This window comes from Dama dama, chromosome 1, assembly GCF_033118175.1.
Source record: "Dama dama isolate Ldn47 chromosome 1, ASM3311817v1, whole genome shotgun sequence".
Taxonomy (NCBI): domain Eukaryota; kingdom Metazoa; phylum Chordata; class Mammalia; order Artiodactyla; family Cervidae; genus Dama; species Dama dama.
In genome coordinates this window covers 74,912,815-74,931,182 of record NC_083681.1, presented here as the reverse complement: position 1 = coordinate 74,931,182, position 18,368 = coordinate 74,912,815, and the positions used below count along the sequence as shown (strand labels likewise).

Sequence of the window (18,368 nt, the reverse complement as noted above, 5' to 3'; positions counted from 1 at the left end):
ATATTTGCACACACATATAGTCATTAAATGGTAGCTCAGCTGGTAAAGAATCCGCCTGCAACGCAGGAGACCCCAGTTCGATTCCTGGGTTGGGAAGATCCCCTAGAGAAGGGATAGGCTACCCGCTTCAGTATTCTTGGGCTTCCCTGATGGCTCAGATGGTAAAGAACCCGTGTGCACTGTGGGAAACCTGGGTTCGATCCCTGGGTTATTGGGAAGATCCCCTGGAGGAGGGCATGGCAACCCACTCCAGTATTCTTGCCTGGAGAATCCCCATGGACAAAGGAGCCTGGCCAACAGTCCATGGGGTCGCAAAGAGTCAGACACAACTGAGCGACTGAGCGCACTCAACATAGCTGCTAAACCAGACTTTGAAACAAGCGTAGGAAAAAAACAGCCTTGAATAGATCTCTGTATTTGTGTGCATGTGTATTTGTGTTGCATATTTCTACATTTTTAATTGTGGACACTTTGGTATTCTGTGTAATCACACCTTTTTAAATAACATAAACTTGGTGAGAAATTTTATATTCTTGTTAAGTCTCCCCTTTCCCCTAGGGCAATAACATACACAACAGGCTAGGGTGTCCTGGATACATGTCTTGGATATGTAGCAATATGACTCCTGAGCCAGTTACTTTTCTGGGTTCCAGGGTGTGGCCCCCACCCCTGCAGCACCTACATCTGAGGGAGGCTAATTAGTCTCTTAAGAGTGAAGCTACAGCCTGGACCTTATTACCCCTAACCAGTTTAGCTAATTGCGATGATGGTAAATGGCTCACTTTCATGGAGCACTTTCGTATGCATTATCTCAAAAGGCCTCTCTGAGTCAATTATAATTATCCCCATTGTACAGTCGGAAGAACCTGGAGCTAAGAGAGGGTATCTGGCTTGTGTGATAAAAGTAATGAGTTTTAGAACTTGACATCGAGCCCAGGCGTGTCAGTCATCATTTAATAGGAGGAAGCGGGGGAAATACATTTGTTTCTCTTCATGTTTTCCTTCACTGCTTTCCTGGTAGTTCCTCGGACTCTTCTGTCCTGTGAACCCCTGACCACCGCTGCCCGAGGAAGCTCTCTCTTCTTGGCTGCTGTTTCTGCCTGCTTCTCTGTTAGTGGGGCCCGGGGGTAGTTGGAGGAGCCAGTGAGGAGGGACCGTAATTCAGACAGGGCCAGAGGGAAGGATGGGGCCTGCCTCTGAGTAAGTGCCCCGGACTGACCCCTGCTTCTCTCCCCTTCCCGGGGCTCAGAGCTGCCCACCTGCTCCCCTCTCGACTTTCACTGTGACAACGGCAAGTGTATCCGCCGCTCCTGGGTGTGCGATGGGGACAACGACTGTGAGGATGACTCGGACGAGCAGGACTGTCGTGAGTGCTGGGTGGGGCTGGGTGGCTTCCACTGGGCTTGGCGGGGAAAGGCGTTTCAATCAGAAAATGAGGCCCCAGTTTTTCACCATTGAGGATAATGTTTGCTGTGGGTTTGTCACATATAGCTTTTACTATGTTGAGGTATGTTCCTTCTATTCCTGCTTTCTGGAGGGTTTTTATCATAAATGGATGTTGAATTTTGTCAAAGGCTTTCTCTGCATCTATTGAGATAATCATATGGTTTTTATCTTTCAATTTGTTAATGTGGTGTATTACATACACGCATAGCTGATTCATGTCAATGTATGGCAAAACCACTACAATACTGTAAAGTAACTAGCCTCCAATTAAATAAATTAAAAATAAATTTAAAAAAAGAAAACGAGGCCCCAGCCCGTGGTCTTTGGCTCTTGTCCTTCCACCTCCTCTCTCGGCTTATCTAAGCCCCCCCGGGGGTAGGGGACAGCCAGCTCCCCGGCTCCCTAGGGCAGCGTTGGAGCTGCTCCGCTCCACCAGTCCGGGCGCTGGCCCCCCTCCCCGGCCTACAGCAGGCGACCGCTCTGTGCCCACAGCCCCCCGGGAGTGTGAGGAGGACGAGTTCCCCTGCCAGAACGGCTACTGCATCCGCAGCCTGTGGCATTGCGATGGTGACAATGATTGTGGCGACAACAGCGATGAGCAGTGTGGTGAGCAGGGCTCCCGGGGGGCGGCGGGGGGCGGGCAGGGAGGCTGGAGGATGGCCTGGCCTTGGCAGGGGCAAGAGCCTCAGGGGCCCTAGCACTGCCCAGTCCTTGAACTGCCCAGGTGTCTGGAGCAGCTGGAGGAGAGCAGGACGGGGAGACGGGGCTGTCACCCCAGGGACCATAGAACGGGAGCCTGAGGCCAGTCTCTCTGGGGCCTCTTCTTTCCCCTCAGGAGTCTGTGCTGAACCCGTGGAGTCTTGCAGGGCCTGGGTCAGACCCCCAGGGGGGCAGCGAGGGTGGGAGTCAGGGAGGATGCCAGGAGGGTTCCCGGTGGGGCTCCGGCAGGACTGCTCTCCCATCGTGTCCCCCCCGCCCCGCCCCCAGACATGCGCAAGTGCTCGGACAAGGAGTTCCGCTGCAGCGATGGAAGCTGCATTGCTGAGCACTGGTACTGCGACGGAGACACGGACTGCAAAGACGGCTCCGACGAGGAGAGCTGTCGTGAGTGGCCCCAGGACTCAGGCTGCCGGGCTGGGCTGGGGGCAGAGGGTGCCAATCGGTGGGCTGAGGGCCAGGCAGAGGAGTGAAAGGACAGCGCGGGCCTGCCGGGAGGGTGGGTTCTTAGGCAACAGCTCCTCCTGGGCGGGGCTGGGAGGGAACAAGTGCCCCAGGTGAGAAGGGAGGCCTCCCTTTGGTCCTCTGGCATATGGGCGTGTATCAGGGCCATGCCCAAGGAAACTCGGCTTCTGTGACTGAGCGCCTGGCCCCTTGGAGGAGTCCGGGCCCCTCTCCTCTGAGGGGGCCTGAGTGCGTGCCCCTCCCCGCCTTGCCCTCCTTGCAGCCTCAGCAGTGCCAGCACCCCCCTGCAACCTGGAGGAGTTCCAGTGTGCCTACGGCCGCTGTATCCTCGACATCTACCACTGCGACGGCGATGACGACTGCGGAGACTGGTCTGACGAGTCTGACTGCTGTGAGCACTCTGGCCAGCGGGGTGGAGGAGGGGAGGCCAGGCTCGGAGGAGCTCCTGGGGGAGGCGGGGGTGAGGCCCGGGTGCCAGCTGGGGCAGGAGCTCAGGAGAGGAGCTTCTAGAGTCCCTGTTTCCCTACGGGGTCACCATGGAGGAGCCGGGGCGCCAGGGCTGTGACTTCCTGGTCCACCGTGGGACACTGCGTGCGCGGACTGGCTAAAGACAGAAGCCTGGCATGTCTCCCCAGCCTCCCACCAGCCCTGCCGCTCTGGCGAGTTTATGTGTGACAGTGGCCTGTGCATCAATGCGGGCTGGCGCTGTGACGGCGACGCGGACTGTGATGACCAGTCTGATGAGCGCAACTGCAGTGAGTGGGGGGCAGTGCCAAGCTCTGGGCTGGAAGCAGAGAGAGGCCACCTCTGATAAAGCTCCAGGATAGTTAAGACAGGTCCACCATGTACAGTTGTGTAGGTTGGGCACTGCACAAAGGTACTAGGTCCAAAGAATGCCAGTCCCACAATAGACTCATATATTCTATAATTCTCTAGATGTATATAGTCATCATGGCAGTTTTCCAGCAGATGTCAGTAACACGTCAAGGAAAAGACACCTTCTTCTGATTCCCACAGACATGCCATAGAGACCAACTGTGACACTGGGGTCAAGAAGAGTGTCAAAGGGATTTCACTGTGGTCCAGTAGTTAAGATTTAGCTTCAAAGACCGGGGATGCTGGTTTGATCCCTGTTCAGGGAGTTAAGATCCCTCTTACCTCCTGGCCAAGAAATCCAAAACGTGTAACAGAAACAACATTGTAACAGTTCAATACAGACTTTAAAAATGGTCCAAAAAAAGAAAAATGGTTCACATCAAAAAAAAAAAAATCTTAGGAAAAAAAGAAAAGTGGCGTGGGTGCTGGCATGAAGTGCAGCCTGGGGTGGCAGGGTGGGGCTTCGGGCTAAAGCGGGGTCAACCTTTCATCAGCCTGTGCTTTGCCTAGCCACCTCGGTGTGTACGGCGGAACAGTTCCGCTGCCGGTCAGGCCGCTGCGTCCGTCTGTCCTGGCGCTGTGATGGGGAGGACGACTGTGCGGACAACAGCGATGAAGAGAACTGTGAGAACACAGGTAGATTGTCCCTGGAGAACCCCAGGACCCTTAACCCGTAGTTAGGCTGGAGGAAGGAGGTGGAAAGAGGGTGTTACTGCTGCCTCTCCAGTTGGGCCAACGTGGTGCTTTCATCAGGTCTTGCCCGTGGCCTGGATTTTTCCTGCTCGTCTCGGTTACCAGTGTCAAATCAGGTGCATCTGTTGACCCGCAGCCTCACGGCCTGGAACACAGTATCAGGGCCGGGAGTTTCAATGGCCTCTCACATTCTTACTCACATGCAGCCCGTGCTCTGTTGCTCTGGCCTCACAAGCAAGGACTGGTCTCCAGCTGACAGCCCAACGCCCCTTCCCCTAGCCGCACAGGTGCCGGACACATGCGTGGGCTCCCTCACTCTGCCCCGCGTCCCGTCTCACCATGGCACTGTGCTGTCCTGGGGAGAACACGCACGCACACAGCCCAGTCTGAGCTGTTTCCTGCCCTGGACCCCGACCCTCCGACCTTGAGTCTCCTCTGTCTCCAGCTCGCCCTAGACAATGACAGGCTCCCATGTTTTCTTGGTTGACCCAAGCCCCGTCAGCCCTGCCCGGCGCTGACCTGGCTCTCCTTCCCTCCCCATCTTCCTCTCTAGGAAGCCCCCAGTGTGCCTCGGACCAGTTCCTGTGTTGGAACGGGCGCTGCATCGGGCAGAGGAAGCTGTGTAATGGGGTCAACGACTGTGGGGACAACAGCGATGAGAGCCCACAGCAGAACTGCCGTGAGTGTCCCCACCCGGCTCCCCGGGTGTGCCCGCCCATGGTTTGTGGCCGCGCCCCACCCATCTGCTTCAAGAGAGTCCTCCCCAGGGACGCGTGCAGCCCCGGGAGCTGTTCTTCGTGGCCCAGGTGGAATGCCAAGTTGGCCGTCTAGGGGAGGATTCCGGGCTCAACTCCCATCTCTGGCTTGGCTGGCGCAGGGCCCCGGACGGGTGAGGAGAACTGCAATGTTAACAACGGCGGCTGTGCCCAGAAGTGCCAGATGGTGCGGGGGGCCGTGCAGTGTACCTGCCACACGGGCTACCGGCTCACCGAGGACGGGCGCACCTGCCAGGGTGAACTGGGGCCCCCCGGGCGGGAGCAGGGCCGGGGGGGCTGGGTTAACCGTGGGTCAGGCCTCTGAGAGGTGTGACCGTGTGTCATCATCTCAATAGCCCTGGGAGCTGGGGATTGTTGTCCGTCTGGTTTCGAAGGCGGGGGGTGGGGGTGGGGAATGAAAGCTCAGAGAGGTTATCACTTACTGAAGGTCGCAGAGCCGATGAATAGCAGAGTTGGGATCCCAGCCCAGCTCAAAGCCCTTAACCATTTGCTCTGTAGTCTTCCCACTGGACCTGGGAAGTAGGAGGGTGTGTGGGCAGGAAAGAGCTAGTCAGCCTGGGAGCTGGGGCTGGAGGATGGTGGAACCGAGATCTCCTGCCCTCGCTCCGTCGTCATAGATGTGAACGAATGTGCCGAGGAGGGGTACTGCAGCCAGGGCTGCACCAACAGCGAGGGGGCTTTCCAGTGCTGGTGCGAAGCAGGCTACGAACTCCGGCCTGACCGGCGCAGCTGCAAGGCTCTGGGTAAGCGGGAGCGGGGCTTGGCATTTGGCTGGGTGGGCAGAGAGCTGAGCAGGGCAGCCAGGGGCTCTGGTGCTTGGAGATTGGTAGAGAGAGCGATGGTTCTTTTTTTTTGCCTTTTAATTTTATATTGGGGTGTAGCCAATTAACGAGTTTGAGCAAACTCTGGGAGATGGGAAGCCTGGCGTGCTGCAGTCCATGGGTTCGCAAAGAGTCAGACATGACTGAGCGACTGAACAACAAAATCAGTCAATTAACAATGTTGTGATAGTTTCAGGTGCACAACAAAGGGACTCAGCCATATATACACATGTATCCATTCCCCCCAAACTCCCCTCCCATCCAGGCTGCCACGTAATATTGAGCAGAGTTCCTTCTGTTATATAGCAGGTCCTTGTTGGTTATCCATTTTAAATAGAGCAGCATGTACATATTCATCCCAAACTCCCTAACTATTCCCTCCCTATATCCTTCCTCCCTGGGGACCGTAAGTTCGTTCCAGAGAGATGTTTCCATCACAATAAAATGGAGTTGTGAGTTGAATCCTGGGCCCCAAGAATGGGATGAGATGTACGCTTTGCAGGCTGCCAGTCTTCTCGTAATGATGGATGCTGACGGCTTGGGACATGCCCTAGTGGGCCAGGGGGCCCCTTGGAGCTGGTGGGGGGGTGCATGCTGATGGCTGCCAGGGGGCAGCTCTGGAGCCCAGTGGGGGCGCCGTTTCTATGCCACGTCCCAGGGCCGGAGCCTGTGCTGCTGTTCGCCAATCGCATCGACATCCGGCAGGTGCTGCCGCACCGCTCCGAGTACACACTGCTGCTCAACAACCTGGAGAACGCCATCGCCCTGGACTTCCACCACCGGCGCGAGCTTGTCTTCTGGTCCGACGTCACCCTGGACCGGATCCTCCGCGCCAACCTCAACGGCAGCAACGTGGAGGAGGTTGTGTCTACAGGGCTCGAGAGCCCAGGTAAGGAACGAGGCCCCGTGGGGAGGGGCAGGGCCACGCCACGTGCAAAACCACCGAGGAAGGAACACGTTGGTGGCCACAAACCTTTAGGCAGCAGAACATCTCACGGTGAAACCTTGCCTGGAACTCTAACACAGACAATGTTCATTAGTCTACATTCATTTTATAGGCTCAGATTTGTAATATTTGCTCGGTATTGAGCTCGATCAGTGAGAATACTGAGACCATTTCGTTGAGTGGAACCATTTGAAACCAGAGATCTGTGGATGACGGGTGTAATTCTCTATCAGCCTGGCATCCCATCTAATTCTGACTTTCATTTTGATTACTTCGTGTTAGGAATATTCTGATGGACCCAGATAGATAGCATCCAAATGTTTGCAGATTAGAAAAACAGTAGCTCACTCTGCCATCTCAGGCCTTTCGGCAAGCAGGGGAAGTGGGTTAGAATTCGGTGTTGATTAAGCACATTTGACTCAGGTGCTGATGGAACTGGTGATGTTCCTCTGTAAAACCCTGAGGCACAAATTATAAACCCCGGGGCCAGTGGGGGTCAGGGAGCTAGGATTCAGAAAGTGGAGTTATGATTGGCTGAGAGGAGGAAATGCGCGACCTGGGACAGTTACTTGAGTTCTCTTTGCCTCAATTTCTTCATCCTCATGGGGATTATTATAGCACCTAACTCACACAGTTGTTGTGACGATTCAAGGTAAAACGTGTGTTTGTAAAGTGGTGAGAAGAGTGCCTGGCCCAAGAAACAGCTTCGTGCAAGAGTTGCCCTTGTTTCTGTAGCACACAGGGGCCCTGGCTGAAGCCCTGACGCTCTTTGCATGGCCTCTTTCCACCAGGGGGCCTGGCTGTGGATTGGGTCCATGACAAGCTCTACTGGACCGACTCGGGGACCTCAAGGATTGAGGTGGCCAACCTGGACGGGGCCAACCGGAAGGTGCTGCTGTGGCAGAACCTGGAGAAGCCCAGGGCCATCGCCTTGCACCCCATGGAGGGGTGAGCAAGCTGGGACTCCAGCTGCCACGATCCTCCTACAACCTTTAGGGACAGTCCCTCCGCCACCTGGGCTAGACTTCACTGGGGGGCGGGGGGACCTCACAGTGTGATGTTAACAGCCTTGGCTCTGCACCCAGACGCACCTGGGTTTCTAGCTCTTCGGTAACTGACTGTATGGCCTTGGGCTAGTTCATCTCTCTAGGCTTCCATTTTACTCATTTCTAAACTGGTGATAAAAATATACCTACCTCACAGCTGTGTGGAGATGAAATGATGTGATGCATTTTAAATGGCATGACACACATCATGTAAGTGGTAGCTGTTTTGTATTTTTGTTATTAGTTTATAGGGTTGAGCTAATTAATAAAAGTCAATCATTTTATTATTAGAAGAAAGTAGAAGAAAGGTCTTTTGCAGGGGAAGTTCTTTGCCTCTGGCTTTTAAAAATTAAGTGCAATCAAGTGAGAGGTGTGTCTTCTAAGATCCTACAGTTATAGATTAGCTCTTTTAGAAACAGTGTGTGTGTGTGGTGTATGGGGTGTGTGTGTGTGTGTGTGTGCGCGTGTGTGAAAATTACAAAAGGCAGTGGTAGAGACTGTGAGCAAGAAGAAAATGCTTGTCCTAAGTAGTATCCCACTAGTATTTTTTTTTCAGTTTCACAAGGTCAGGATTTTTATCTGTTTTGTTCACTGCCATGCTCTCAATGCCAAAAGATAGATATGCTCATCTCATAGCAGATACTCCAAATTTTTTTGTTAAATGAATACGTTCGTTGTCTAGAGACATTTAAATTCAAGCATTGAGGGACTTCCCTGGTGTTCCTGTGGTTAAGATTCGGTACTTCCAATGCAGAGGGCATAGGTTGGATCCCTGGTCAGGGAACTAAGAACCCACATGCCACGCAATGTGGCCAAAATTTTTTTTTAATAATAATAAATAATTCAAACATTGAAAAATGCTCTGTAAACCCAGCAGAATGTATTTCCTACCAGTTGGAGTCCCCTGGGTGAAATCGATAAGAGCCCCCTGCTCTCTACTGCATGCCTCTCAATGTCCTTTTCTCTCTTCCCAGGACCATTTACTGGACAGATTGGGGCAACACCCCCCGCATCGAGGCCTCCAGCATGGATGGCTCTGGCCGCCGCATCATCGCTGATACCCATCTCTTCTGGCCCAACGGCCTCACCATCGATTATGCTGGGCGCCGTATGTACTGGGTGGACGCTAAGCACCACGTCATTGAGAGGGCCAATCTGGACGGGAGTCACCGCAAGGCTGTCATTAGCCAGGGTGAGGCCCTTCCTTCACTCTCCTTCATCTCTCGTCTTGCTTACCCTGTACCAGCCCCCAGAAGCCTTTGGCAGAGGGTGAGATTTGTACCATTGCCAGGCCTGGGCCCAGGGGCTGGCCGGACAGGCCATGTGTAGACTGAGGTCCTCCTGGACTTTCCCCAGGCCTCCCGCATCCCTTTGCCATCACGGTGTTTGAAGACAGCTTGTACTGGACAGACTGGCACACCAAGAGCATCAATAGTGCCAACAAATTTACTGGCAAGAACCAGGAGATCATTCGCAACAAACTCCACTTCCCCATGGACATCCACACCCTGCACCCCCAGCGCCAGCCTGCAGGTAAAAAAAATCAACGCCCACCTGGTGAGCCCCCAGTGCTTCTGAGAACCTTCCTTGGACCTGTCAACAGTTGCCAGGGTTTCCAGCAAGGAAATCTCAAGTTGGCGTTGGTGTCGACTCATTCCGCCCTCTGCTGGACTTGTAGGGTACAACATGGAGACTTAGGAAAGACTCATTCCGCTTTGCTCTCCCCATTTAATTCATGCAAACTTTTCCTGTGTATCAGGCATTCACTCTGCTCATAGGTGGGGGCAGATATACAAAATAAGAAGACATAGTTTTTTCCTTCAGGAAGATCATGCCTTTGCTAAAGCCCCACTCACTAGCCTTGGGACCCCTTCTGCCAGCCTTTGGCCTTACCTGACCCTCTCGTTCTGGGCTTTTTGAGCAGGGAAAAACCGCTGTGGGGACAACAATGGAGGCTGCACCCACCTGTGTCTGCCCAGTGGCCAGAACTACACCTGTGCCTGCCCCACCGGCTTCCGCAAGATCAGCAGCCACGCCTGTGCCCAGAGTAAGTGGGTCTGGGGCCCCCGCCTCAGTGGACCTGCCTTGTGAGGGTGGGTGGAGCGAACAAAGGGGGAGGAGTTTGGGAGTTGCCTGGTTAGGGGAGGAGCCAGCTAGGCAGGTAGCCCCTGGAGAGGAAGAAGGTCAGGAGCTGAGGGCTCCACGGTCAGAGCTGAGGGCCGAGGGCCCAGCGCTCATCCCTGAAGGCTCAGGGACACCACAGAGTCAAGCATGAACCCCTGCACACAGGCTTGTGGGTCGTTTCACCCAGGGTGCTCTGTCTCTAGGCAGCAAGAGGGTTCCAGACCCTTCTACACACAGCAAGGGAATGGTTTCCTAGCTCTTAACCTTTGGAGTTTCCCCGGTGGCTCAGACAGTGAAGTGTCTGCCTACAATGCCGGAGACCCGGGTTTGATCACGGGGTTGGGAAGACCCCCTGGAGAAGTAAACGGCAACCCGCTCCAGTATTCTTGCCTGGAAAATTCTATGGACGGAGGAGCCTGGTGGGCTACGGTCCATGGGGTCGCCAAGAGTTGGACCCGACTGAGCAGCTTCACTTTTACCTTTAGCATCACCCTAAAGACTGTCTCAGGCCCCTAAACCAGAGAGTAAGATAAAAACATCTGATGATGCTCTGTATACAGAGGCCCAGGATAAATAAGTATCTAGTGAGTGAAAGCGTTTCCTGGGGGCTCCCTGAACTGCTCCTTTGGCTTTCTTTGAGCTCCTGAAGGTATATTGCCTTGAGAGGGTGGCCTTGTCTAGCTCAGAGGCGCAGGTGACTTTTTTTTCCTGAGAATAGTCCAGAGAGGAGTGATCCAGATGGGTGGACACCCAGCCAGGGGCTGGGGAGATGCCTCACACATCACGGCTCTTCTGTTACTGCTGTGTGCCCGCCGCCCCACTTCTCTCTGGTGAAAATCAAATTTCTCTCAGAACCTAGGTCCTTTCCAGAGAGTGGAATCAGGGAAACTATTCCAGGGAACAGAGGAGGAGTCATTCAACACACTTTGATTGAGAACCTTGTTTCCTTGCATCCTCCTGTGCCCAGCTCTTCTGATGTGGTCTTGATGAGATGCAAGGAACTTCCCCTGAAAGAAGTTCAGTTGATAAAGTGACACAGGAAGTGCCTTTCAAAGCAGAATAGTAACTGGGAAATATTCAGACAGACCAGAATAAGGGCAGGGGATGGAGAAGAGCTGGGAAAATGCTGAATGGGAATGTGGCCATATAACTCCACCTTTGCAGTCAGACCTGAGTTCAAGTCCCCAGCACTGTGCTTGGTAGCTGTGGGATCCTGGGCCGGTTCCTGGGCCCCTGTTAGCCGCTGGGTCATTGATCCAGACAATGAGAATTAGAATAGCGTGAACCACAAAAGACTGTTAGGAGGGTAAAGGAGACAAGGCAAGAGAAACAGGAAGCTCAGTGCCCGGCAAGGAGTAGGTACTCAACAAACAGTGCTGGGCAAGAAGTAGGTGCTCAGCAAACAGTCATTATTGGCCCGAATCACGAAGAGCGTAGAGGAAGGGGTCTTAGACCATGGAGTGGAGCAGAAGTCCTGAAGCAGATGTGGAAGGCAGAGAGGTGGGATGGGGGCTTGACAGGGATCTAGCCCAGCCCATTAGGTGAGGCTGAGCAAAGTCAGAGCAGAGGAGAGTTGAGATGCAGCTGACAGACACTTAAACAGGATGCCCATCTGGGCCCTGGTGGCGTCTATTCCATTGGCTCCTCAAGTCTGATGATGCCAGCACAGGCCGCCCAGTGCTCAGAGGGGGTCTGAGGTGTGAAGCATAGGGGACAAAGGGCAGCAGACCCCAGGAAGTGTGGCTGAACCAGATGTCCCGCAGGCGAGCGTCTGTGTCTGTCACTGTTACTGGATTTAGAGCATTAAAAGAAGACCCCTTTCGGCCTTTGATCAGGTCTTGACAAGTTCCTGCTTTTTGCCCGAAGGATGGACATCCGTCGGATCAGCTTCGACACGGAGGACCTGTCCGACGATGTCATCCCACTGGCTGACGTGCGCAGCGCTGTGGCCCTTGACTGGGACTCCCGGGATGACCACGTGTACTGGACAGACGTCAGCACTGACACCATCAGCAGGGCCAAGTGGGATGGAACAGGGCAGGAGGTAGGGCTGGATGCGGGGCACGGGCCCGCGGGGAGGGCAGGGCGGGCGGTGGGGGATTCACCCTCTCCCCGGGAAGGGCCTCCCAGACCTTTGCCAGCCTGCCATTTGCTGGCGTTTGGGCCCCAGAGCTGGGGCGCAAGTCCAGTTGGTGATACAGTCTTGCTTCCTGCCTAGGTGGTGGTGGATACCAGTTTGGAGAGCCCGGCAGGCCTGGCCATTGACTGGGTCACCAACAAGCTGTACTGGACAGATGCAGGTATATAGACAGATGCACGTGTGGCCTGACACTCTGGGATCTTCTTATTTTAAACCCTGGCCTCAGCTCGAAAGGACCTAGTGCCCCTCCTAGACCATTTCCATCTTGACCTGAAGTTCCTTGGTCGATCAGGAGTGGTTGGGCTGCTGCAGAACTGAAGTTAGAATCTCACATCTGAGGGTTTGGCATTTGCCATTCAAGTGGTGGTTACTTCGGCTGTGCAGCTGATGCTTGAGAATGTTTTGAGGCGTTTCAGACAAGAAACCTACACCCTGTGGTTTTCCTTCCATCACTATCTTGGTGAAAGAGGCATTTTCTATTAGGCAGGTAAGTGTGGGAGGCAGGGGGAGCGCCTTAAATGAGAGCTACTCAAAGTGGTGGTCCCTGGACCAGCAGCATCAGCATCACCTGGGAACTTGTTAGAAATGCAGATTCCTGGGCCCCACCCCAGACCTGCTCAGTCAAAATCTTTGGGGCTTAGGAATCTGTATTTTCACAAGCTCTTCTGGTTCTTAGGCACAGTAAAGTTTGAGAAGCATGGCCTTAAATTATAGAACAGAATGGGTTACTTGGGTTGAAGAAGCCTTAGTCTTCCAAGAAATGGAGCTAATCAGTTCCTGGAATTTCTTCTTGAAATTCAGGTCCCTCCATTTTCATTGCTTTTATCACAAAGTATTTCTTGAGGATTTATGGCACATCAAGCTCTCTGCTGGGCATAGAAGGTAAGAGGGTGAATGAGCAAGACTAGCGTTGATATCTTTGCCTGCACCTACTTCTTGGCAGGGACAGACCGGATTGAAGTGGCCAACACGGATGGCAGCATGAGGACAGTCCTCATCTGGGAGAACCTTGATCGTCCCCGGGACATTGTGGTGGAGCCCATGGGCGGGTGAGTGCCTGCCCCTTTGGAACAAGCTCCCCCCACCCCCAGATCTGAGGACTGGAGTGGAGTCTGGAGGTTAGGGAGAGAGGCTAGATCTTACAGGCACACCGAGGAAGCAAGAGCAGCTGTGTAAACCTCAGAGCATCATGACCAATCTGTCTCCTTCACGGCCAAGGAAATCTTTTTCATTTAAAACTTTTTTCTCTTTCTTTTTTCTTTTTGGTTTTTTGGTCTGCTTGCTAAAGTAAGCCATTGGTTTTTTAAAAAGTTTGTCAAGAGTGAAGATTCTCCCCAATGTTACTCTCCAACAATAACTGTTGTTAACAATGGAGGGTAGTTTTTCCAGATTTTCTTCCCCGTGTATGCATACATATGGTGGTGGTGGTGGTTTTTGTTTGACAACATGCTGTGACTGTAACTTGGTTTTTTTACTTGGCTATATATTTTGGATATCCTCCCATTTGATCAGTAGGTTGTTTTTTTTCTTGATGGTTATATAGAACTCTGTTAAGTTGACGTACCATAATTCTTTAACCCATCCAGTCAAGGAAACACGTAAGACCCTTGGTGGTTTTTGGTAGTGATATAAGATGTAAGACCTTCAGAGACAGCTCTGAACCCAGAAAGGAGCTGGAAACTGAGGCAAGAGGCTGGGGCAGCCACTGCAAGTAGAAACCCTCGAGCCCTGGGAACCCTGAATTCCCACTGGGTAGAAACTGAAAGGCTTGTAAGACCTCCCTTCCCTTGCCCAGGTACATGTATTGGACGGACTGGGGTGCAAGTCCCAAGATTGAGCGAGCTGGCATGGATGCCTCAGGCCGGCGGGTCATCATCTCTTCCAATCTGACTTGGCCTAATGGATTAGCCATCGACTATGGGTCCCAGCGGCTCTACTGGGCTGATGCCGGCATGAAGACGATTGAGTTTGCCGGACTTGATGGCAGCAAGAGGAAGGTAAGCGTGGCACGGAGGAATCCTCCCACAGCCCTGACCACCTCCCTGACAGGGCTTCCTGGCTGGCTGCTGATGGGACCCGGGGAGGCCTAGGGGAGATCCAGTGTGGGATGAATGCTATTTCTCTGAGACTGTGGCTGCACTCCCGAGCCTGGGGTCCCTGCTCCTTGATGATAAAAGGGAACTGGGGACCGTGTGGCTTGTGGGCTGGGGTATAAGTACTTTCCTAATAACCATCACCATGAATGCTAATTTATCACCAGTTGCATACTGGGCCCATGACCTCTCTCTCTCTTTCTCTCTTTGTTAATTTTGGTATAATTTCCAACTTAACAAACTGCAAGAATAGTCAAAAGAACCAATAACTGACATTTTGCCACATGGTTATACCATTCTTATTCTCTCTACACATGCACACACACACATTATTTTTCCAAACCATCTGAGATTCCATTGGAGACATCCTGCCCTGAACCCCAGATAGTCCAATGCGTATTTCCTAAGAACAAGAACTCAGTCTTACATAATCACAGTTCAGTGATCAATATCAGGAAATTTAACGTTGATACAATCTGCGTTGTCTAATCTGCGGCCCATGTTCAGTGTCAACACCAATTGCCCCAATAATGTCCTTATAACTTTTTTTTCTTTTTTAGTCTAAGGTCCAGCGCCAGATTACAGTTGTTTTTAGTCATGATGTCTCTTTAATCTGGAACATTTCCTCAGCTTTTCTTTATCTTTCTTGATCTTTGTATCTTTAAAGAGTAAACGCCAGTTTTTCTGTAGAATGTCCCTCAATTTGTCTGGTGTATCTTTGTGATCAGATTCAGATTATACATCTGGGGCAGGAATACCCCATTAAGTCCTGTCCTGAGTTCTCAGTATGTCTTATTAGTAGCCACAGATGTCAGCTCGTCTCATCATTGCAATACCAATTTTTTTCTTCTAAGATTTTTTTTTAATGTGAACAATTTTAAAAGTCTTTATTGAATTTGTTGCCATATTGCTTCTGTTTTATGTTTTGGTTTTTTGGCCACGAGGCCTGTGGGATCTTAGTCCCCTGGCCAGGGATGGAACCCATGCCCTCTGCATTGGAAGGTAAAGTCTTAACCGCTGAACCACCAGGGAAAGTCACCAGCTTTAATTGTGTGGTAAAGATGGTGTCCCCTGTGAAGTTGCTGTTTCTCCTTTTGTAATTAGTAAGTCACTTGTACAGAGAGTCTTCGATATTATGTAAATAATACATGATCTCTTAGAATCATCACACAACCCTTGGAGCCAGGCGCTGTCACGATGCTATCGCAGATTGGCAGACCAAGGCTTGAGAGATTTTATAACCAGCTCTAAGCCAAGGTCACACAGCAGGTGGTGCTGGCAGAGTGCGCCCTTGACGCCTGCTCTGTACTGTCAGACCTGATTGGGGCATGACATGACGTAAGCGCGGGGACCCTGGCAGGTCCTGATCGGAAGCCAGCTGCCCCACCCGTTTGGACTGACCCTCTATGGGGAGCGCATCTACTGGACCGACTGGCAGACCAAGAGTATCCAGAGTGCCGACCGGCTGACGGGGCTGGACCGGGAGACCCTGCAGGAGAACCTGGAGAACCTGATGGACATCCACGTCTTCCACCGCCGGCGGCCCCCAGGTGACCAGCCCTTGGCCCACACTGGCTTCTCCTTGGCTTCCCTCGGCCACGGTCCTTCTCATTGACCCCCTCCTCCCCACCCAGTGTCCACACCATGTGCGACGGAGAACGGCGGCTGCAGCCACCTGTGTCTTCGGTCCCCAAACCCAAGCGGCTTCAGCTGTACCTGTCCCACAGGCATTAACGTGATGCCTGATGGCAAGACCTGCTCACCAGGTAGGTCTAGGCATCACAGACCTGGCTAGAGCCTCTCTGGGAAGGGGCAGTGACTCTCTTCCTTCCTCGCAGGTGGACTCCAGTGTGGCCTGAGGAACCTAAGCTTCTAGAGGCTTAGGGGCAAGACAAAGCTTTTTTTTTTTTTTTTTTTTAAAAAGAAGAGATGCAGGGGAACAGGCAGACAGGATTAGAAGCAGGGTCCAACTAGGTCTCATGGCATCTTCATGCACATTAGAAAAAGATGCTTCTTTCTCAGACACTTTATTTTTCTCTGTTGGGAAACTGTCATAATATACTGATTCGGTTAGAATAAATCACTTTAGTTCCATCTACCCCAAATTGGTATAATAAATACTAGAACATGTGATAAACTACAAGGTAATGGTACCTCCTTTGGAAATGGCACTTGTGTGAGTAGGCACAATTAGCACAACCTTCATGGTAACCTGAATTGAAAGGTCTCAGAAGCAGGAGCTGGCTGCCCAAGTGTTAGAAGCTGATGTTTCTCCCTAGGAGATGCTACATGGTAGGCTACATTTGAACCCTAACTTCCTAGGGAACTTGAGTGAGAAAGGAGCTCTGAATTGTCCCAGGCTGTGGGCAAAGCCATCTTTCACTTAACATGAAGTTTTTTAAACTTCAAAGAGATTCACTTTTGTGATGCTAATAAAGAACTGTGTCTACGGATCAAACCCAACGCTAAGGGTTTTTCTGTATTGATCTTTTATCCCTACAGCACCCCCTGTTATTGCCCCCATTTTACAGATGATGAAACTGAGGCTTAAACAATTTAAATAATGTGCTCAGGATCACACAACTAGAAACTAATGGAGACGGAAAGCATGAACTTCAGCTTGCCTTGCTCCAGCTCCTCTCTTGGCTGTGCTAGGATGACTGTCCTCTTTCCTTCTCTCCGCACCTGGGCAGGCATGAACAGTTTCCTCATCTTCGCCAGGAGGATAGACATCCGCATGGTCTCCTTGGACATCCCTTATTTTGCCGACGTGGTGGTACCCATCAACATCACCATGAAGAACACCATTGCCATTGGAGTGGATCCCCAGGAAGGTCTGCGTGGTCCTCCCTGTTCTCCTGGCCCCCGTAGCAACAGATGCCTCTGTTTGCTGCCACCTTAGCCTCCTGCTGACAGCCTAGGGGCCTCCCGTTCCCTCTGGCACAACCCCTGCCCATCTCTGTAGCACTTTCTCTTTCGTTATGAGGGCACGGGGTTGGGGGCCACGTTCTTCATCTCTGCCAAGGGCTATGCTGTTATACTATTTCTGTATTCCCCTTGATTTCCTCTCCTGGGGGATGTAGGGCTCTCTGACGTGCCCAGGCATCTCAGAACATGAGTCAGCGGTGTGTGTTCCTTTGGAGGCGGGGAGGGGTGAAGGTCTGGGCTGAGCCATGCCTTCCTTTTCCAGGAAAAGTGTACTGGTCCGACAGCACGCTGCACAGGATCAGCCGTGCCCGTCTGGACGGCTCGCAGCAGGAGGACCTCATCACCACAGGTGGGCCTGGCTGCCAGCCCTGGGCCCGCCTGTCTGCCTGCAGAGCTGGGGAGAGAGCCCGTCTGTCTTAAGGCAGGAGCCAGTGTGTTCTGCTGACTTCCTGCAGGGCTGCAGACCACAGATGGGCTCGCGGTGGATGCCATCGGCCGGAAGGTGTACTGGACAGATACGGGAACCAACCGGATCGAAGTGGGCAACCTGGATGGGTCCATGCGGAAGGTGTTGGTGTGGCAGAACCTTGACAGCCCGCGCGCCATCGTCCTGCACCACGAGATGGGGTGAGAGCGGCTCCGGGGCCCCGGGCGGCCGGGTGAGCACGCCCGCCTCGCAGGAGCACCGAGTCTGACCTCCCGGGGGCGCTTCCTGTCCCTTGTGAAGTCCTTCAGGGTGGCAGTGTAGCGTAGAGGTTCAAAGGATGAACCCTGGAGTCAGAAATCCAGAATTCAAATTTTTTCACCATTTATTAGTTGCATCTGTCACTTTGGGTTCAATATTTAACCTCCCTGGTCCTCCAATGGTGACCCGCTCCAACCTTCTTGCCTGGAGAATCCCACGATCAGAGGAGTCTGGCTTCTGCAGCCCATAGGGTCCCAAAGAGTCGGACACGACAGATGCAACTTAGCACACATGCCTGGTCCTCAGATTCCTTACCTGTAAAATGGCGGTGATAATGAAAATGCATGCCTTGTGGCCCTTGTGAGGATTAAGTGAGATAATGCTGGAAAGTACTTAAATTTTTTTTTTTTTTTTAGTTTTTTAAATATTTTAATTATTTTTAAAAAATATTTATTTGGTTGTGCAGGGTCTTAATTGTGGCATGTGAGGTCTAGTTCCCTGATCAGGGATTGAAGCTAGACCCCCTTGCATTGGGAACACTGAGTCATAGCCACTGACCACTGGGGAAGTCCTGGAAGTATTGTATTTTTAATTGTGAAAAGCATAACATTA

At 52.4% G+C, this 18,368-nt stretch overlaps 1 protein-coding gene across 1 annotated transcript in view; it reads left to right on the top strand.

Moving 5' to 3' along the window:
* LRP4 (LDL receptor related protein 4) overlaps positions 1–18,368 on the top strand; it is a 52,371-nt gene that overhangs the window by 14,034 nt on the left and 19,969 nt on the right. Inside the window, exons 3-25 of the mRNA XM_061153066.1 lie at positions 1,250–1,366; positions 1,939–2,052; positions 2,434–2,550; positions 2,891–3,019; positions 3,264–3,383; positions 4,015–4,140; positions 4,751–4,876; positions 5,075–5,209; positions 5,591–5,716; positions 6,453–6,683; positions 7,532–7,688; positions 8,761–8,978; positions 9,143–9,319; positions 9,711–9,833; positions 11,746–11,954; positions 12,129–12,210; positions 12,994–13,099; positions 13,846–14,047; positions 15,504–15,693; positions 15,778–15,909; positions 16,837–16,977; positions 17,334–17,420; positions 17,527–17,698. Coding sequence (XP_061009049.1) covers positions 1,250–1,366; positions 1,939–2,052; positions 2,434–2,550; positions 2,891–3,019; positions 3,264–3,383; positions 4,015–4,140; positions 4,751–4,876; positions 5,075–5,209; positions 5,591–5,716; positions 6,453–6,683; positions 7,532–7,688; positions 8,761–8,978; positions 9,143–9,319; positions 9,711–9,833; positions 11,746–11,954; positions 12,129–12,210; positions 12,994–13,099; positions 13,846–14,047; positions 15,504–15,693; positions 15,778–15,909; positions 16,837–16,977; positions 17,334–17,420; positions 17,527–17,698 — 3,337 coding nt within the window. The remainder of the gene's footprint in view (positions 1–1,249; positions 1,367–1,938; positions 2,053–2,433; positions 2,551–2,890; positions 3,020–3,263; positions 3,384–4,014; positions 4,141–4,750; positions 4,877–5,074; positions 5,210–5,590; positions 5,717–6,452; positions 6,684–7,531; positions 7,689–8,760; positions 8,979–9,142; positions 9,320–9,710; positions 9,834–11,745; positions 11,955–12,128; positions 12,211–12,993; positions 13,100–13,845; positions 14,048–15,503; positions 15,694–15,777; positions 15,910–16,836; positions 16,978–17,333; positions 17,421–17,526; positions 17,699–18,368) is intronic.